Genomic DNA, 22,829 nt, shown 5'->3' with positions numbered 1-22,829 from the left:
TTCGCCACACTATGGGAATAAAATGTATAGAACACAGTTAAGATGTATCTATCACAGCATGTTACAGGTGGATGTCAGAACATTATATCCACCTTTAACAAGATCTGACACTTTAACATATCTGGAAGGTTTCCCCAGGTGCTAAAACTTAATTCAGTTTGATATTAACTGGCAGGGGAAATCTCTGATAGTACATATTAAAATGAGATTTTATCTGCAGCATTTTATGATGGTGGTGAAAATACTGATTTCAAACACCTGCCCCAAATCCCAGGAATATGGATGGTATCTTACAGACGCCAGGAGGGGAAGTCGTTTGTCTACTTCTCAGTATTTTAGTTTGTATTCTCTGTACAGGAAAGATCTCTTCTCTACGAAGACATCTATATGATAACGGTACAGCACTTAGCACTAGCAGAGCATTCCATTTGGAGCGCTATATCTATCATATAAATACTTTGCTCTTCATATTAGCCTGTTAACGCCAGTGATGTAAAGTCAATATTTAGGTGCCATAGCTGCTTTTGAACACATGATGAGAACTAAAGTCACCCAAAGATGCTACCTCTGATTTGGTGGAAGTTGTGACATTGAAATATTTAAGAAAACAAACAAACAAAAAAAAAAAACCTAGTGTGAGATACACATATGACTAATATTAGAAAACCAGCATGACATTATTACAGACTCCTGCTCAGTGACCGTACACGGGTGATGGCATTTTTGCAAATGACAGTGGTGTGAAGCAATTTGGATAAAAGAGGAATTAGAAGGAACATGATTTCGAGATAACTTGGATAAAACTCTATGAAGCATCCAGCTGGAGATGCAGCTGTAGTACAGTGAACAGAAAAACACAGGATGCCAGAGTCCTGATAGAATACTATGATAATAAATCAATGTATTCATGTTTCAAGGCTCTCTATAAGACATCTGGCAAGGAAAGCAAGTGATGGACATTTTAAGAGATGCTCTGGACTGTTGATTGGTTGGACATCAAAGCTGGATAACTGGCCACTAGTTGAAATTACTAAATTCGTCACCATGCTATGCAGTTCAAAAAACCTTACTTAACTAAAAATGAATAGCACAAATCCAGCTCCTCGGTTATATCAAAAGATGAAGAATTTCGCTAATAACAGCGTCCGCTTCCACTCCAATAATTATTTAAAGGGACACTCAAAGCCAGGGCTTAAACATTCCACTCAATACTAGCCTTTGGCAAGTGTAAATTCATCCCCTGGCCAGTAGAGATTCCCCGCTGAGTGATGAACCCTCCAGGCTTGTAGTGGCGAGTAACTTTTAAGGACCTGGTTAGTAATGTAGGATTTAAAGTTTTAAATCCTGCTCTAAGCAACATAACCACAAAAGCTGTATGTATTATTTTTTCCCCTAGAGCCTCTGGCCATTGTCCATCGGTTTTGTTTGTTTTTTGACAATCTTTATTTATGACTTCCTTTTTTTTGCCCTTCACATTTGGTAGGCAGAGAAAGTGTAACAAATGATGGTGAACGTACAGAGCGGCTATTTGCATTGTTTTAGCATATATATATATACACGTAGAACCAATGTATACAGAATTCCAACAGGGTTAAACTGTGCTTACAATATGTGAATATTTTTTATATAGCATACTGGTTTTGGGGTTCTGTCCCTCGGTTTTATGTCAAAATATTTAGCAGCAGTTTAACAAAACGGGGCTTCACCCCTCAGGTGCAGTGATAATGCAGAATATACACTATTACATTTGTGGTACAGATCTGTCCAAGCTAGAATGCACTACAGCATCGCCAACCAATCACCACCTTCCATGAGAGACTAAATTAGCATTACTAATATGGAAATTTACATTTTGCATCATCAGTGTGGCTGTGGAGGGCAGGCTCTGGGTGCAATGTACATTCCTGCTTTTGTCAAATTGCTCTTTAACATTTGACATAAAACCAGGAGACCACGTCCACAGACCTTCAGCAACATAATGACTGGACTGAGCTCTAGCGGATACTTTGCATGGAGTGTCAGTTTTACACACAGTATTTGACTATTTGTATAAATTCTGGGTCTTCTTATATCTAAAGTGCAATACAGAGTTGCTATCTTTGCCTAAAACAATACCTGCTATAGAACACTGACCAGGCCTATATTATCTATAGAGAACAGGGGAAAGTACGGTGTTTTAACTGCAGATTGTCCCTGTGTGTTACCAGTATAAACAAATGGTATAGACTTCTTCTACAATGGCGCAGGTCAACTAAACATCGAGACCTGATAGGGAACTAACCATGGAACAAAACCTTTTTGTCTGTGCACTTTTACTGGTGTTTAATCATTTATCTTGTTTTTACGAAGTCAAACGAGTCAAATCACTCAACATACGGAATCTGATGGCGCTATATAAATGGCAATAATAATAATAACATTAAACAGCGGGCCACCCCTTTTTAATTAAGTAGTCTATTTTAAAAGGTAACATAATAAAGGCGATAGGACACAAATAAACTGATTTACACTCCGCTGTCACTAGTACATGAACGGCTGTCTGTGTGGGGTTCTATTACCTTTTCAAGTTGTAGTTATGAAAACCGTCTTTTTGTCTGACAAAATATACAGTCGTGCCCTGTAGGCCACATTTTGAGACAAAAAAAAAAAAAAGATCGCTTTTATTAAAGTGACTTAAGCTTTCTAGACATCGAGCATGCTAATCCATAACAGTAACTCATCTTTATTTCCACATAAAAGCACAATTAAATGACGTATTGTGAGATTTAGGGCTTATTTACACAAAGATGGTTTCAGACATTTGCAGGACTGTCTTTTAATCCACAAGTTGTGGAGAGATGTGCTTTATTTTGGTTAAACTAGCCAAGAAAATTAATACAATTTTAGCCTACATTTCATCTGTAAACTAATTACAACTGACTGGCCCAGAATGATGAGATGAAGATTATTAGACGATTGCAAGTATGCAATGCAAAATTTTATGTGACGCTATTTTACAATAAACTCAAGAACTTGAAAAACTGTTTTTGCCAGAATCTCAGTTATTTTCACTGTTAAATTAACAATGGTTAATTTTTATTAGAAAGGGTCCCATCCAAGGCATTCCAGCTCTGGAGAAAAATCAGGTTATGGAGCGTATTCATACTACATTAAAGTGACACTCCACCGCCCAAATACAAAATAAAAATCATTATTTAGTAGACATACTCCACATGAAAACTTTAACTATGCGTTTTTTCATTCTGAGTTATATCTAAAACCAGCTTGTAAAACCTGCAGATCTTGTTTGCTGCATTTGCAAGCCATCCCCTTCTAACCCCGCCCAGACTTTCGGTGGCTGTCCAATCACAGACTTCCCAATGCAGATCTATGAGGTAGGTGTTCTGGGCAATTGCTACCTCCTGAGCTTAGCTCCACTGAGCTAAACAAACCAGGAAGTATTAGGACTAGCTGTCTGTTTGAAAGGCCAGTAGGGTGTAACCAGTAGAATTTATAAATGTATCAATTTCTATTGAAATCTGCACTTTTTCCAAAATGAAAAAAATATGATACTCTTCAGACATAAAACATTTCAGCAAGCTAAAGTGCTTTAGGGGTCTGGAGTGTCCCTTAAGGAGCCCAATATTGTTTTTTTTATTAATTTTCCTGTGTTATTGTTTAGGAGTAATTTTGTGTCAATTATGCTTTGTTTTGCTTTTTAATGACAAAGTATCTGTGTCAAGTATGTCAAGAAATAAGTTACAAATTGAGAATAGGTAGAAATCAATATAAACAAAATCATTAAAAAAAAAAACTATACAAAAAGATGAATAAACCAGATTTTGCAGATTCTGATTTATGCAATGGCAAAGAAACATGCCAGCGTTAAACACTGAGAAATACACTGTGGATGTTTTTTTGATTTTTAAATAATGGAAAAAAACAGGGCAGGAACCGAAAAAAAGGCCTAAAGGCTGGGATTGCAGTTTTGTGTTTTGTTAGATCAGTCAGTTACCCATAAGAAGTAATCTCTTGGTTTCTTTGAGAACATTAAAACCGCACACTGCAGCTGAGGGTGGAAGGGCTGATGGCTCAAAGGGATTTTAATCTTGGCTCTAATATACACCATTGCTCACAGCACTTATTGCAAATATTAAGAATGTCAATCATGCAAACGCCTCTTACCTCTAGATCATGTGCTGCACGCTCGTGCAGGCCTACACAATGGGAATTTACCTCCGTGAGACGGGGTTGGGTGGGGGGGGACACTCCTTCGAATCAGCAAATTTACTTTTTCCAGTAAAAAAAAATAAATGAATTGGTATTTTGCACACCTTGTCATAAAAGATAAAACCAGACTGCCCTCTAAGTAGAAACTGGTTAGCAGGGTCAGTGATGTAATTAGCCCTGGGGTAGGCTGACAGGTCATGGACGTGGAATCCATCATAGCAACGTTGGATGATCACCATCTTCTGGCTTCAGACAAAGCCTTGAGTGGTCTAGAGATATTTTCTGTCTATGGTTTGCGGTTCATACATCACCTGCCTTAAAGGGACAGTATTACTTTCTTACCCTTGTTTAACGTTGAGCTGTGACATAAGTGGTGAAATATGACTTATCAAAATGTAGCTCCTGCAATTTGTTTTTTTTCTTAGACAAATATGTTGTTTTTCCATGCTTCACACAAGAAGCTCAAGTTAAAATGTCCATGATCACAAAACAGTGATTATGGTATAATTTTATCACATGACAGGAGGCTTCATATTTTGCTTATACTCTTATTACTAACTCTAAATAGCAGCACAAATCAGAGAGAGAAAAAAACAAATATAAAAGAACAGCTACATTCTTGAAAAAATAAAATAATATATATTTGCTTTCTTCAGTACAGCGGCATCAGACCCAAAGGCACCTCTTGGTATTACAACGATTGTACGTATCGTTATGCCACAATACCATTCACAATCTTGCCAGACTACCATATAGGCAGACTTTACGTACCGGCCAATTATTAGACATTTCGAGTGCTCCTTAGGCCAGAGAATGAAGATAGGTGCATATTCACACAACAGCTGTGAAAGCATGCATTTAACATAAATCAAATAATACAGTGCACAAATGTGAAGAATATGTATACACTCATGTTAATTAGTGAGGACTGAATGATTTCACAGTAGGCCACCTGCAGCCACACGACATTACATGCTGCTAACACATATTTTCCAAACTTTCACTGGTTTTATGAAGATCTTTCATGACACTTTCCCAAATCTAGCTTGGAGCCAGTGCATAGCTTTGGTGAAAAGATTTGCACGGTTGCCAGGTAACCGTTTATTTGAGGGAACGTGCTAATTCCAATGAGCAAAGATTAATGTCCGGGGACCAAAATATAAATAAATAAAACAATGCTCTAAGTGGAGCAAGTTGCAGGGAAAGAACAAAAAATATCCCAAAAGAAAGAGAGAGAGAAAAAAAAAACACTTTAAAAGTTGGCACATGCTGTCTGATTTCATTAAGGGCCTTTTCTGTGGATAAAGGATCTGGAAATTAAGATTTAAATGAGTGGAAAACAAAATGTGCAACTGCTTTATAATAGAATTTTATATTCTTAGAAGTTTAAAGCAGGCTCGTTGAACGCAGAGCAGAGACGTGACCCTGATTGGTTATCTGCCATTAGTCTGTGCCTTTCACATACAACATCTGTTCTTTCAAATTCGTTTTATACAAGTGGTAGGGAACGCATCCACTCTGATCTCTCAGAGAGTGCATCCTGAATAGGATTTATTCTTCCCAAGAGCCTGCAGTGTGTGTAGCTATTTTGGGAACAAAAATAGAAAAGTTGATGATTCAGTGATACATCGTAAATCAGCAGACAGCAGGAGAAAGACTTGGTGGCATGGATAAGACTTGTGTTATCTGTCTTCTTAAACTGATTTCCTGTTCTTTTAGTTCTTAAACGAGTATATGATCTATTGTTGAATTTAAGCCACATAACTTGTTATTCTCAATCTCCACGCTGGCTATGCTTGGCACCCCAGATGTCTGAAGTATATTTCCCAAGAATATCTGCTTGCCTAAATGCTGGCTAAGCATCATGGGAAACACAGTTTTCAAATATCTGGGTTGAGAATGTTCAACTTGACTGATGTAAGTGTTGCAGCTGAAAAGATCTGCCATAAGCATTGTGGTGGTGATGATTAAATCACTTTAACTTGCTGCTTTGTTATCATCTACAGCAGTGGTTCCCAAACCAGTGCTCACTGCCCTCCAACAGTCCAGGTTTTGTCGGGGTCTCCATTAGAATAAAAAAAAGGGAAATACATAAATACTGGATTGTTGGTGTGTCATGAGGTCTAGTTTGGGAACCGCTGATCTAGACGATAATGTTGTAGAATAGCTGAATTAGCAGCCTTCATTAAAGGAGTAACCAGCACCCATAGAAGCTTTTTCTAATACGGCTATAGACTAGAAAAATTAAAAAGAATCTACAACATTTATACCAGTATTGATGTATGGGGGGGGGGGGGGGGGGGGGGGGGGGGAGAGGAAAAAACAGGCAATGTCTCCTAAAACAGGTTAATGTTAATGATATTATGATTTCATAACCCTTTTCAGGGATACTTATCTCTTCACTTAAGAGTCCTTCAGATAGAATCTTGCCAACGTGTCTGGAAAGTCAAGATATATGCCCCTGTTAGTTTTATACATCAATACGCAGGATCAGACCTGAAGTTGAAAGTGGTTAATGACCAAGCCATAATGCAGTTCCCATGTGTGCCCACAGATTCCCCTTGTAGGTCGTCCTAAGACTAAACTTATATCAAATTTTTCTGATTAATACTGATTTCTTGCATTATCAGCTTCCAGCTAATTTAATATGTCAACATTGTGTTTTAATCCATTTTCTTCTAAAACCCATGCAATCGAGAAGGGTGGGGCCTGATAGCCGACCCGGACAGCCGCATGGTGCTGGAGCTCCTCTGGGAACAGCTGTTATAGAGCATAAAATTGGACTTTGGATTTAATCTTGCTCCCAGACCTGGGAAACATTTAGCCGATCTTCTAGCACCTTTTGGCCGCAGCAGACGGAAGCAGTCCATAGCAGACCTGCGGCCTGCAGATACACTCAGGGAAAGCTCCTCAACCTTGATCCAAAGCATGCATGTCCCAAACCCTGCCCCCCCCCCCCCCCCCCCTCTGGACCAGGGGGGGTTATCCAGGTCCCCATTGGGGTTCTGGTCCCAGCACCTAAAAGCTCTACCCTGCTTTGGCAGACCAGAGAATGGTGGCCTGGAGATCAAAATGGCCGCTCCGCTGAGACCAGGAGCTGTGGGTGCCTCCAAGCGGTCGCATACATTAATGGAACCACTACTTGCAACGTGTCTATGACCTATTCTGACCGAAGCTCCATTAAAGGGGACTAACCTCTCCTCCTGCCGAAATTGCAGCACCCAGGAGCCGTCCTTTTGCACGACGCCGCAAGCCTGAGAATCCCCCACGTATCTCCAGAGAGGCATAACATAGGAGAAGGCGCAGGAGACAGCCGCGACGGAGGGTCTCACTCCATCACAAGCCGCATACCCAACACTCCCACCGCATGCAGAGGTACAAGCTCCATCAACTCCAGCGAGACTTACTTAATCCGGTGGCCGTTCCATTATACTACCAGGGATGCAGAACCACGAGATTGCTGGCTCAGGTCAACACCGGGACTGTCTTCCTGTGGAGGAAAACCCGACCTCTCAGAGGGCTGGTGTTCCATGGGGGGGGGGGGGAGCTGCCTAAGGACAGCCGATGTAAAGGGAAGCTGGGCTACTATTTCTCTAGGCATTTGCTAGGTGGCAAGGGGACATTAACTACAGTTGGGCTGATTTATAGCTATAACCATGCAAGTTCTCAACAGCCAGAATATTGCCTACACATACCCAGTGGCATATGCCTCTTGAAAATCTCTACCATTTTATTTTTCATGATTCTATATTTTTATAATTTCTTCTTACACCCGCTAGGCATGTTTACAGATAGTCTGTTACCTAATAATATCGTGTTGTCAAATATGCTTGCCTGGCAATCTATTTGCTCATTTTTTATTTTATTTTTTTATACTCCTGTCTCATAAGCATGTTATTTAACGCGTTTTCATATAACCACTCACATGTCTAGGTAGTCCCCATTAATTACATAATTTGTTTTAATATATTCCTCGGACATGTTTGACTAGCCTGTGATCTTGTTACTTAACCAGAAAAAGTGTGCAGTAACCTTATATGTCTTGTACTTGTTAATGTATGTACCTTGCAATCCTTGTCACTGCTGTTGGGGCATTGCAAGAGTGTGTGTTAAATATTTGCACCACAAAAAAAACCAAAATACATGCAATCATTTAAAACAGGTCCTCAATAAAAGTGAAATAGTATGGGAGTTACAAATTCCATCACCTTGAAGTTTCTATCCGTTGGCAACTCCTGTTTCGAAAACTCCAGGCAGAAGCTCAATTAATTTATAAGATCTATTATGTTGCTGCTTAGGAAACAAACTTTGAGAATGCAATGTATTTATAAATATAATAATGTATTTGTTTATCCTTGCCAAGCTATAAATACATGCCAGACTGGTGGCATGAAATATAGCATCTGACTTGTATTACATCCACCATAGCTAAAGACAATGGAGCGTCTGAATGTGAAATAAAATATTGAGCAATCAGACAAAATAAACTAGCACAGCTAAAATATAAACTTACTCAGCCTACACATAAACCTCCACAGCCATTAAATAAATCCATGTAAGTCATTTATGTTGGAGGTCAAAATACTTTGATTTCTTAAGCTGTGCAGAAAATTTCTGAATGGAAGTACCGTAACTGGTTCAAAATATATCCAAATCTTCAAATCACAAAGCCTGGATCACCCGACTCGTTAAAATAAATATATAAATGCCAGACAACCCCTTTTTTTGTGAGTGTATTGTGTCAGAGTGAAAAAGGTTAGACAGGCTCTAAGACAAAAAAGACACTTGGGGTATTTTGTGGCAGTGGAAAAATGCCCAAATCTTGGTTTAAATATATTTAATAATTCACTGGTCTTGACTTAAAATAAAAGTACATGGCCTTTCCCCCAATATCAGTATTTGTTAAGTAAAAGCAAAGACTCAGCTACCATGATAGAACCATATCTGAATTCTGGTTTTACCACTTCCGCAATCAACTATTGCACATCAGCTCATCAGATTTAAATTTTTTTTGCATCTTTGCTTTAAAGGTACCCTCGATATAAAAACACACAAAAAACTAAATAGTAAATATACCCCGAAAGAAAATAAGCATGTAATTAGTTTTGGGATGTCTTCTTTGGAGGTCTAAGAAATTTTGGTTTGAAACAGCCCGGCGATCGAGCATGCTGAAAGCACTGTGTTGTTCTGTTCTCTGTAATAAATGCCATTTTGGTTGTATTACTATATTTTCCATTTTGATCTCACCATATTGGAATCATTGAGGACTTTCAGGTTTATATCTTACAATATATTTTTTTCCTGCCTCAGTGGTGCCAAAACCTTGGAATATCACATGTGCTTTTGCTCCCTCTGCTCTCTCATAAACGTGTTTGTATAGCTTTAAAATGAGTAGGATTGTAAGGAAGAGTCATAGGTTACATATTTCTGTATACGGAAGGGCAGCCATGTTTGCCGTCTCCAGAAGTACATTGTTGGATTTGTCTTCCTTCCACTAGAGAATAGAGACAAATCTCTTCTTTCATACTGTTTATACTAAAACAGAAACCATACATAAGCATTCTTTACTTATAAACAAAAACTGAAACGGATTATCATACAAAATTCCTAGGGGATCAACTAATTATAGTCTTCCTAACAGAGAAGAACATATTTCTTTGCAAACAGCGCACAGCTGTGTTCAACTTAGAGGTGAAATAAGTTTGTGAATTAGGAACACCCCACCTTGGCACTGTTACAAACCAGCAGAGCTCGCCTTCCAGGGGGCACCCCACCTTGGCACTGTTACAAACCAGCAGAGCTTGCCTTCCAGGAGGCACACCACCTTGGTACTGTTACAAACCAGCATAGCACGCCTTCCAGGGGGCACCCCACCTTGGCACGGTTACAAACCAGCAGAGCTCGCCTTCCAGGGGGCACACCACCTTGGCACTGTTACAAACCAGCATAGCACGCCTTCCAGGAGCATCAGCATGCCACCCTGTCCAGTTAAAGATTAGTATCCAGCCCCGGATACACTATATATTGTCAATTTATTTTTAGATTTAACAGCTGTATCCCATATTTTGTATGTATATCTACATCCCAGCTCAGAGATAGGTATCCCACCTCAGTTCATTTAAGACTGGCACCCCACCTTAGCCAAGTTAAAGTCCAGCAGCCTACCCAGACTGATTAAACACAGACACATGACCATTTATAAATGTGCCAATTTCAATAGAAACTGGCACTTTAATAAGTGGGAGGAGAAACACCTGTCTTACAGCCAGGAAGATTTTCTTCCATATCCAATAGCACTCCTGTCTTCCCACATTCTCAACGAGCTGTATTAGAGCTCATAGAGAAGCATTGGAAAGCAGAGATCTCGAGCACTCGCAGCTCCAGTCCAGATGCCTCTCATTGAGAAGCCTCTGACTGAAATATTCCCGGCAGAGGGTTTAAAAAGGCTTGCAAAGATTACAGCAGGTTTGCAATGTGTTTTTACCTATAACCCCAATGAATTTTTTTTTTTTTTTTTTTTATTAAATGCAGGTTTTCATTATCGGTATACCTACTAACAAGTGATTTAATAATTTTCTATGAGGACCATGGGGGAGGAAAGTGAAGCAGCGCCGAGGAAGCCTCCGCGCTGGAATAAGGTTTTAGCTTTTATTACCACCAGGTACAGGGACACTATAGTGTCAGATTTGTATTCTTAACACTATAGTGTTCCTTTAATCCTGATTTGCATGACTATGGCTCAATATGACTGTAGCTACTAATTATCTCACTCTTCTAGTGAAAACTGTCCAGAGGCTGAACAAGGCGCTGCAAATTGTTTTAACTGAGTTTTAGAACAAAGGGCCAAACACAGCATCCTAGTCTGTATTTAAGCGCTTAAGGTTTTTGCAGTTTAAGGCATAGACCCCAGCTAAAATTATATCAAAAATGTTAATCAAGTATCTCAAAAACGATTTCATGTATTCAAGAGGCATAGATAAGTATAACTTACTTACTATGAAAATAAGGCCGCTTCAGCTTTAGTGTCAAGGATACAGGGTACAAAGAAATAAAGTGAGACGATACTGATGTAAGAAAAATATGGTAGGGTGCCCTAGGACTTAATGCAAGATCTGTAGTAAAGTGAGAAGTGGTGAGCTTGGGAGAGTCAGAATCTTGGGAAAACTAATCCAGATCAAGGGCATTACAAATCAGGGATTACATAGAGCAAAGCCAAGCTGATAAAAGACAAGCCTAATATCTATAAAGCAGGTACAACAATCACAAGAATACAGGATTAGCCAAACAAAGGGCTAACACTCTGTAGAATCTGTTCAACCCTTGGGTCACAGGTTCAAGTCCCAGCAGGGTTGACTCAGCCCTTCATCCTACCGAGGTAGATAAAATGAGTACCATTAAATTGGGTAATAGTACCAACCCCTGGATGTTGGGCTATAAGGTAACATCCGCAGGATGTGGACAGTACTTGAAAACCAGAGTAATCTGAACGTACCTTTCCTGGTTAAATACTTTGTTATTATTATTATTATCACTTAGTCTAAAAAAAGTTTGCTACAAACCAAACGTGTAGGCTTGTGAGCTATCTGTATAGATCACTCTCCCGAGGCACTATATGTTTTGGCTCTGATTCAATTTGTTATTTTTATTTGTTCAACAGCCCTAAGGGGTAAAATAAATTATAGATTTTTATTGCACCGACGTTCCTATTTTTTGTGTCCAACTGTTGGTCAGGTGCTCTTGTCAAGCTCTTTCCTTGTTTATTAAACACCAGTTGTGAAAAGAACTCCAATTTGGTTACCGTAAATCAGAGAGAAAAAAAAACTCCAAAGAGCAGACCAAATATTTTTGCTGAAACCAACCTATTTTCTTCAAACTTGTGCAACTGATGTTTTTACTTGGGAATCTTTCAAAAATGTGTTTTTAAAAAAGGAGATATTTTAACATGAATTTATTTGCTTAGCTACAAAAATTTAACTTACAATCCAAAAAACAACGAGTTATCAATTTATATCCGTTGTTGAATGTTTATATTTGAGCAGGCCATCTGACTCATATTTCTAAGATCTCACCTCTTCAACTTGCAAATAATTCTGAATCATTGAGTGTAAAGGGATGACACCTGCCCTGGCTTCCCATATCACTTTATAAATATATTATACGGCTGGGTTTCCTTTGGTGCTAAAGATAATAATCACATGAATAGATTCTTACGACAAGTATGTTTCATGAGGACTTTATTTTATCTTTATTATTGTTGTTCAATTGTTCTGCACAGGATTGTGAAGTCAAAATTTCTTCAGTTTAGTTTTTTTGTTTGTTTTAACTGAATCTTTCACAAAATGACTAAAGGATCGCTCTCCTCGTGGGCGACTCTGTATCGGGAACCTCCAAAGTACTTACCTCCTATTCTCCCCCCTCCCCCCTCTGGACTGGCGGGGGTCATCCCGGTCCGCACAGTGGGTTTGGAGCACGCATCCACGCCGAGCTTTGAAACAATGACAAAGCAGAGTTGGCTCACATCCCAAGAAGGCGGCTGGTAACACACCGCTCATGCTGAATCAGTCCCAGCAGGCACAGATATACCAAGACACCACACAGCGCCTGAACGCCATATTTAGCCGCTTCTGGGCAAAACTCAAAGACCGCTTGAGAGCAGCCCAGACCGCTCAGTGATCTACATAGACAGGGGGCAAGCGAGGCAGCCGGGACAGACCCTTGGGCAAAGCGACGGATGACTTACACACCCCCAACCCACAGAGCCTACCCGGACCGGAGGCCAAAAGGGCGAAGACCCAGACGCATCGCCCACATTCACGGAGGCTTCACCGCCGCAAGTAGCCAAAGTCCAACAGGCCCTCCATAGCCCCTGTAAGGGGAGGGAACTCAGGCTCCAGAATTCGTGGTACTGAGATGCAGGCCTATTTATTTTTTTATTTATTATTGCTATTTATAAAGTGCCAACAGATTCCGCAGCGCTGTACAATTAGTGGAGAAACGTACAATATACACAGACAAATACAAGAGGTAAGAAAGCCCTGCCCGTAAGCTGATATCTAGCCATTGGAGCTCTTTTATACAAAGTGCTTGGCTAGATGGCCCGTGAGCTTACAATCTAAAGGAAACCATGGGGATTTGAGACAAGAGGTAGCAGGGGAAGTTTGGAGGTGATGGCTGAACGAGTTAACAGAGAAGCAGCTATTGGTAAGATTTTAGGGGAATGAAGAGGTAATTGGGCGAGAATCTCAAACAGCTGGAGGAGCATGCTATATATTTAGGGGGACCCTGGCTGGGCAGGAGGGGAGGGTGGGTGGGAAGTGGGGAGAAAAAATGCAGTCTTTCACTGAGTTGAGTGAGGCCTGAGAGTGGTAGGTGTTTCACTGCAGGATGGAAAATGCAGTCTTTCACTGAGTTGAGTGAGGCCTGAGAGTGGTAGGTGTTTCACTGCAGGATGGAAAATGCAGTCTTTCACTGAGTTGAGTGAGGCCTGAGAGTGGTAGGTGTTTCACTGCAGGATGGAAAATGCAGTCTTTCACTGAGTTGAGTGAGGCCTGAGAGTGGTAAGTGTTTCACTGCAGGATGGAAAATGCAGTCTTTCACTGAGTTGAGTGAGGCCTACACAACAGCCTGGGGCTGGAGGGATATCCCCACACTGTCCACTGCTCCTACGACCTCCAACATTACACCAGCAACAAATGCTAACCGCTTCACAAGAGACGGCATTGGATAATAGAGATTCTCTACCCTAAGCCTCTAGAAAGGTCAGTGCCAGGCCCACCATCCCTCGGCTTAAACCTGATACACTAAGCGACCAAGCCTGACACACATGGAGAGCAGTAGGCTCAAACCCACACAACTCCGAACCACGGTGACTTTCAAGCCTATAGTAAAGCTACCTAATATGCTAATGTTTATTCTTACTGCTATGATTTCTCGACATCTACCCTACATAATATGCCATAGGCTTAAACATAACTAACGTTGATATATGAATATTAATAGCTAGCCTAGCATGTCTGCCATGAGCTACTGAGATCTCATAGTATGTATTAACGATGTCATTAATACTAGCTAGCGCAACCTATATTCTAAAAAGTTGTGCAAGTTATAACACATTCCCCACTGTTACCAATTTTTTATTTGAACGAGCAAGTGGAATGCCGTCGGGGTACCACATGCCTGTATGTCATACCTTTATGCACTGCAAAAATAAAAAGTTAAAATAAAAATAAAAAAAAAAGACTAAAGGATCTCATTATTGCCCCCAATCACATAGCGAACCTTAAGAACTACATGTTTTGTTCCCCATTAGCTCTCACTTAAACATGTACACAGAAGGTAACAGTATACAAGCCAGAATGGATTGTTCAGAACAACCAATGATACAGGCAGTTACATTTCTAAACCGAGAGCAAACAGATGAAATCAGAAAACTTTACAGTTATTTTTAGAGCTATGCATTTGCTAGCAGGAACAAAAGGTCAGACCCTTTTCCATTTAAAGTGCAACCAATTTGTGTCTGCAAAGGAGGAGGACATTAAGTAGTATGGAAGAAATTCCTGGAAAGTGACACTCGGGACTGTGAAACTACACCTGATATCATTAACTGGTAAACCTCGGAGTGCAACTATTCACGAGGTCTATAAAAATAACTTGCATTTCAGGGTGGCTCTAGACCGGATTTCTAATAAACCATCTCAGAAGAAAGATTAACCTAACATCTGGAAGAGTAGACAAGAAGGACATTTCAAAGAATTGTTCTTCTACTTTGGGGACAGACTAACAGACAGAATTTGTTCTGCAGAGTCTGGCCTGCAGGGCATTGGGAATGTAAAGAATCAGAGGGTCACCTGGTAGACAGATGTCTAAGCATACTAGGAACAGCCATTTAACACACTGTCAATCAAACTCACAAGAGTTAAAGATGAATCAGAACAAGAATAAACAACTAGACAACTATCAATGACATGCAAGAGAAGGTAGGTTCAAATATAGTCCATTTCTTATTCTAACACATCACAACACAGACAGACTAACCAGCCGTAAAATGTATCCCTCTTCCTGAATTTCCTGACAATATCTTATTTCTACCCAGAGGCCTAACGAGAGGCACATGATTTGGTTTAATGTTGCAAGAGCTCTCGTGGCCCCAAATGAGGACTGATGAAATTAGGCATATTGCAGTGTTATGCCATATTCTACAGGGAATACAACAGACTACAAATTGCATTGGCAAAAACAATGACTTCTATATTGGCCTGACCAATCACGTATAGCATTGATTCAGCTCTATGAGAGGATATTGGAATAAATCTGGGATTTGCAGGGAGCAAATATTAAAACACAAATTAATTAAGCAGCCTGGTGTTTGGATTGGTTTATGTTTTTTTAATATCCGCAGAGTCTGATGACATTATTCATTAAATTCAAAGTTCAACTAATAACTGGACGCATTAAACCTTAATGTACCACCTGTTTGCTGCAGCTCCAAAACAATTAGATATGTAAAGACACACGGGAACGGACTGCAGTTGGGGAGTCTTATTGGCCAGTGTGAATTGGAGAGTTACCATTTGTGCATTGCAATCATTGTATTAAAACATACTGATGCACAGCTCAGCCACATGTTGCAAACACGAGTGGTTATTGTGCTGTGTTGTCACTATACAAAAAAGGAACTGTACTAAATCTAGCTATTATTTCACTGCGATTCGTTAGAAGTAGCATCTGGTTCCATATGATTAGTAACTTTTGCTGTCAAAAAGCAGACCTAATGAATTTGCTACTGTTCAAGAGTAACGCAAGGATCGGACTGCTGACTTGTTATGAAATGGGATACTGGAAAGTGGAGAAGTGAAAGGAGTTTTGACATGTGAAGATAATAAGTTCCCAATTTGTGATGGGAAACTGCGTCACACCAAAGGAAAAGAAAATACAAAAAACTGTAGCTAAACTTTGCTAGCTCCTTTGAAAAGGAAAATCTTGTGTTCTAATTAACCCTCCTCTCTCTTTTGCATGTCGTCCGCATAGCCATGGAAGAAATGGGCCCCAGTATGCAGTGACTGTATACAATTTTTGTGCACATCATTTGCTGATAAAGTCTGATATGCATGATCCGAGCAGCTAAATGAAGGTTGTTATGCCTAATATGAATTGTTATAACAGGCAAACTGCTAGCAAATGTGTAGATAAAAATTTAATATTCTAACCGTTGTGTGCATTTCCTGATATGCCATTGGCATAGTAGTAATGACAACTTACTTGGTTCATGGCAGCTGGTTTTGTATCTGCCCCGGCACCAAATGAAGAATTGTGGGATGCCAATCTTGTTATTTTGTGGCAACATTTGCTCCAGGGAGTCCAAGTTCAGTAAGGAGCCAAAGGAACTTCTGGTGAGTATCTTGTAATCTATACATATGCTGGTGATTTTAGAGATTGCATCTATATCTATTGGAATGTGAACTTTTCATCCATTCACATGGCTAATGGATGACGAGTTCACTTTAAATTAAAATAAAGTAAAATGTTGCCGCTACACATCAAGGAAAAGACAGTCAAAGAGTAACTTGTTTTTCCAGACGTATCAAGTTTATAAAATTCTGTTGATGGTAAGTTTAATTGGCAATTAAGTGAAAGATGACATTATATTCTTACAGCCTAGTACAAGTCCCCATTTTTAATGTTTTTGGAAGACTAGGCTTGAGTCCACCATACGTCAGGGGAATAGAACATTAATCTTTCATAAAATACTCTATTTCAGAACTGGCATGTCTCTAAACATCATCTCCGTCCTGCTTTGTTTTTCCTGCTAATCCATTATTAGTCTTCCTTTTATTCTCTACAGCTGATCATAGCATCACTTAATAATTGGGGTGGGATGGGAGTTATTGCTCAAGTTCTCTGCAAGTCCCAAGCAGATATTTCACCCTTGATTATTCACGACATTCAAAGCAAAAGCATTCCAAAGAAATGTTAATGTATTGGCTGTTTCTCCGACATTTACATATGAATCCAGCACATTAAAAAAAGACCAGCAACATCTGTTTAAGCTGGAAGTTGTGCCAAGTAACCATGCACACGGAACCGACGATACCAAATATTTTCACTGCATTAAAAACTTCCTACTCATAAAGGAGGGACATGGTACTGTGATTATGAAATGTAAGACACCTTGTCACAAAGTACAACACGTCATTAGCATAAGACGACTGTTTCACAGAAGGTGATATTAAGCCATCACTCTTAGAAATAACTAAACCACCAATCAGCAACAGGACCAGCCTGCATAATTAAAGGGGCTGAGTAGGCACTGTAACTGCTTCATCAAGTGTTTATAGCGTCTGGAGACCCCAGTGTCCTTTCATTTAGACCATTGCTGGTATGAATGGATATTTCCTGGAGGATGTACATAATATCTGCCGTAGCCACACTTCCAGTAGGGGCTGTACTGTGGGTGTCCAATAACCTTATTTAGTGTTAGACTGCTCAAAATTGGTTAAAATCCAGCACTTCAGGCATTATAATCAATGTCCCTTTAAGCCATGCCGTGAAGGATTCTGGGTGCTGATGTCAATGTCCAGTCTAAAATATGAATGTGAACTCTTTAGGTAGGTCATGGTCAGTTTCATTCCAGCAATGTCCATGTGTGAAAGTTTCACCATGTCACGGTTATGTTGCATCTAATCCTTATTTCTCAAAGGCATTAAAAGCGTCAATTAGAAACATTTTCTTAAAAAGTTGTGTCCCTCTTAATATTGCCTAATTTAGATCCAAGTAGCAATGCAAGACAATAAAATGTCTAACTATGGCTTCTAGGAAAATTCTTACTTGACTACTTTGGCCTTAGTTTAGAATGTCGACGTTAACTTGCTGTAACTCCATGAGGTTTTCATTTCAGTCTACTTTGCAGATCGGGGTCATATCTGGCAAGACCCAAACAGCTCTGATCTGCTGTCAAATGCTAGTTCTATATATTTTCAAAACTAGCTCTTCATAAAAGGCCTGATAAATAAAAGAACTAACACATATATATATATATTATATATATATATATATATGTGTGTGTGTGTGTGTGTGTGTGTGTGTGTTTGGCAAGCTAATGATCTACCCAGAGGCGGTAGGGCGCATTTTCTATTTTCGTGCATTTGTACACTATGTAATGTAATTAATGAAAGATGACAAAGTAGCAGCACCAAAATAGTTTCTAAAGAGATAGCAACTCATAACACAGGCCAGCAAATAGATAAAAGTGTTTTTTTCTTCCCCAAAAGGTATTAATTATGAAGATTTTTCACTTCCTGGAAAAACAAACAATCACGTGTTTGGCCTTTTGAACCATCTGTCAAGTCTGTTCTGAAGCTTTCTTTGTGAAGGGAAAACAGTGCCAGGATGGCTGCGTTCGCTGTGAAAACATGGCAGAGTCGGACATTGCTCCGCAAGAATAACAAATACTGGGAATGACCAAGCTCTGGGTATCAAGCAGCATTGCTGTGACAAGAGATTATTCTTGGAACTGAAATTCCCAAGATTTATTGAAACAATTTTTTTTTCTTTCTTTTTTTTTTAGGAGGACTTCAAAGTCTAATCAACATGGAAATGGCCTACAGCACTTGAATTAGTGATTCACTGCAAATTATGTAAAACAATGGCCTTTCTTGGAGTTCAGACATAGACAGAGACCAAGCTTGCAACTGTAGGCAAACGCTGGAAAATAAAACTGATCCATACACTTTAATGATTTTTTTTCCTCCTTAAATTGCTTTTATAGTGCGATAAATACAGATCTATATTCCTATATTTATCTATATTTATATATTTATCTATATTTATATTTTATTGACATCTCTGCCTGATGTATTAAATAAGCATCCACAAGGAAAGTCCCATTTATATAAAGAAAGAGTAAACCGCACTCATGAAAGTCATGAGTGCGGTTCACTCTTCTTTTCTCATCTCTTTTCCCCAAGTTGAAAAAAAGATTTCAGTAATATTATAGAGGTGGAACATTCAGTACTGAATCCAATTAACAATGCAGACTGTAGGGAAGGATAGACATCAGTAAAACTAGCAGTTCTTTCAGGAATGCTGGAAAGGCAGTGTTTACAGTGCTAACACTGCTGTGACATGCAGCAGACACCAGAACCACTACATTAAGCTGTAGTGGTTCTGGTGACTATAGTGTCTCCTCTTCTACTGCAGTTCAATCCCACTTCACCTATTGTATCTTCCAATAAAACCCACTTAAGGCTAAGGACATTATGCTAGCACTGAATATAACAAAACATATACCCAGATACCGGCACTCTGAGCCATACAGAAATAACTGGACTGTGAAAATAGTAAAATAATGATCCCAACAAAGGAGTCTCTTAGACACATAAAACGTGAAGTATCCAGAGCAGAACGAGGCAGATGCATCTAGTAAAGACTTTCCCACCACTTTAATCACACTATAGTTGTGCAAGGGACACCAGGGGACACATAATCTATTCCAGTTGTTGCAACTGCTGGAATAAATCAGCTGTTCGAGTCTCGGATATGCTAGTATAAGGTGGTTTAGTAAAGCTTGTTGAGTAGATTCCATGACTGCATCAGTTTATATTCAAACATCATACGCCTCTTTTGCACGTGTGTAACTCAAATAAGGCATAGCTGTTTTATTTTATTTGAGAACATACACGAATAAGCTAATAACACTCGGTGTCCTGTCTGATTTAATATGCAGTGGACCTGATCCAAAAAAAAATGTGCTAGTGGAAAAATGAGGAAACACCAGAATCTTCAAATATTCATTTGAGGAGAATCTTGTGAAGATCTTCTCCCCTCCACCTCGTAACTCACATTTTTTCCATACAAATGAATTTAAAGCAGTAAACAAAAACACAGGTCTGATATGAATTTCCTGCTGAAAGGAAAAAATAATACAAAACAAAAAAAATAATAAAAAAGGGATGGGGGGACGGGGGGGTTGGAAGGCTCTGGGCCAAAGTAAGTGTTTGTTTTCTCAGACTTGGCAACTGCCAACATATTGGCATGATTACCCTTTGCAACCAGCCGCTGGGCTTGCTCTTCGAAAGTTCCAGTAACCACCAAACAAATTTACACTCTGCGCCAACAAGGTCTAAACTTTCAGCCATATGTACCTAAAGCCATCAGTCTGTATATATTGAAGGGAACTGAAGGAGAGAAACATAGCGCAGAGTGGATTCCATGTTTATAGTATGCATGCCCAAGGCCACACTCTCAAACTTCACATTCTTTTCCTTTCTGACAGAAACCATACTCAACCGCTCCGCAGCCAACTGCGGCTTGGATGCTTTCTGTAACAGAATGAACGCTCAAGAGCTAGGCACTTTCACCAAGCAGAGCAGGCAATCTGAACATATGATGGGTACGCCTACAATTTAAAAAGGACTATCGTGAAATAAAGAGGTTTATATATATATATATATATATATATATATATATATATATTTAGTATATATATAAACCTCCTGTATATAGTAACATATATTAATATGTATGTCTTAGTAAGATATAAAATATATCGAGGCTTTTATTCCCCAACTCCAGCTTTTCTGTTGTGAGTGCCTATCAGGTTGCTGCCGGTTATCCAGACAGCTAGATAGACCGTATGCAGTCTGTAAAATACTTGGAGAACACATCAGCTCACACTGGAGGAAGGACATTTACAAAAAAAAAAAAAAAACACAATATTTTTTTTTATACTAAAAGGTAATGGCCATTACAACTTAACACAAAAACTTACAATGGATGGAGCGCAAATAACCAAAACCCCCAATATATTTTACACTAAAGGACAATGGAAAGTACAGCTTTGTAAAATGTGTTTCCTGATTTAGTTTGTTTTCCTAAATGTTTCTTCGTTGTTAGGAAGAAAGTTTTTTTAATCTGTAGGGAAATGAAAAGGAGCACTGTCCCAATAAAAGAAGTCAACATGCACAGCCATACCTTCAGAGTTTAATGTGATCAAGGTGACATTGTTTGTAGCGTTGGAATTTCCTGAGAGGCCGCAGTTGGACAGGGTGTCACTAGCCTCTGAGCCGCTGTCATCGTCATTGTGGCTATCATCTGGGCCAGGAACCTTCACCACGATGGTATTATGTCTTCTTCCAGAAGCCGTACTGAAATACCAGGTATATTATTTTAACAATGCTTTAGGAAAACTACAAACTAAAGTGAATCCACTGCCTGCATTCTGGCGAAATGCAAACGTCTATTCAAACCATTGACTTGCCTTTGCAAAGGCACAACTGTGTATCCAGATGGTATTTGATGAAAACATAAATTTTCTGGTCCTTAATATTACACTGTATGACATCGCAACACTGCTCTTATATGTTAATAATCACCATTTTCCGGCTCCATTATTCTACAATAGACATCGATTGAAAGTTTCCAAACAGTGACCTAACCACAGGGAAGAACAACTGCATTTTTACGTGACCTCTGTGACCACTTGCCTACTTCCTTTACCCCACTTTTTGAATAAAACGACTCAGGATACACCCAGCAGGGACAGGGAGATCTACACCTGGAGTGGCAGTAATTTTTTTCCTATTACTCCTGGGCTGTCACTGCTCAGAATTTTCAGCAATTCATAGTAAACCAGGAAGGGAGTCAGATATGTGAGGGGGCAGAACAAGCAAGGCCCAATCTGCGAAAGAGATCTGCACACACAGATTTCCTTGTTCACAGATCTGGCAGCATGACACATTCACACACCATTCTAAATGGATCTATTGAGACTGGTATATTCATTCCAATGCTCCCAAGATAATGTTTCTTATGGATTCTCTCCCCCTACAAATACACAAAAGGAATTACTTCTATTAATTGCATATTACTGAAAATAAAAGCTTGAATGAAGCAGCAATAGATGGCTATGATTGGTCCTCATGAGGAAGCAACCAAAGCCAATCACTTCATGTGTTTCCATTTAATTCTTAACAATGCAGATACACACCGGGCTTAAAATTTCAAGTCAAACGCAACTAGCTGGGCCTTCACCGTACTCACCACTGCAAGCCTGGAGAGCCTATGGCATACTCACCAGGGGTGAATATCTATTTGTCAGGGAAGAGTTTGAATATCTATTTGTCAGGGCCGAGTTGATAGATTCATACATACAAATATACAATGACAATCTACAAACACTACAGATTCAACAAAACATAAAACAGACATGGGGAAACATGGTAATGGTAACAAGGTAAGAAAGATAAACAACACGTATAAAAATACAACTAAAACACTGAATAAACTAAGATGTATTGTACTAGTAAATGAAATGTTGGTGAATACCAACTGGCTGCATTCTGTGAATCCTGGTTCCATGCTGGAATCTTTAGCTCCCACTTGCTGTCTGTGGATTCGGATAATCCTATATCTTTGTTGCACATAGACCCAATTCTTATCATGGCTCTGCTTTCCAGAAGGTGCCACACTAAGACTTGAGATTCTTAAAACATTTGGGATTCTAAATCACTTTTTCCAGATTATTTATCCGTTTAAAGGATCACTAGTGTCAGGAGTACAAATTTGTATTCCTGACACTATAGGTCTAAATAGCTGTTTAGCCGCCCCGGCCCTGCCTTACCTCC

General features: G+C 39.4%; 1 protein-coding gene across 2 annotated transcripts in view; it reads right to left on the bottom strand.

The window, feature by feature from the left end:
* The window catches only part of BANP (BTG3 associated nuclear protein), a 375,637-nt gene that overhangs the window by 261,010 nt on the left and 91,798 nt on the right, over nt 1-22,829 (bottom strand). For both annotated transcript variants that reach the window (XM_063437623.1, XM_063437624.1), the window contains exon 6: nt 21,178-21,350. In XM_063437623.1, coding sequence (XP_063293693.1) covers nt 21,178-21,350 — 173 coding nt within the window. The remainder of the gene's footprint in view (nt 1-21,177; nt 21,351-22,829) is intronic.

The sequence above is a fragment of the Pelobates fuscus genome, chromosome 12 (genome assembly GCF_036172605.1).
Source record: "Pelobates fuscus isolate aPelFus1 chromosome 12, aPelFus1.pri, whole genome shotgun sequence".
NCBI classification, from domain to species: Eukaryota; Metazoa; Chordata; class Amphibia; order Anura; family Pelobatidae; genus Pelobates; species Pelobates fuscus.
Note: the sequence above shows the minus strand (reverse complement) of the source record. Positions and strands in the feature narration are given on the sequence as shown.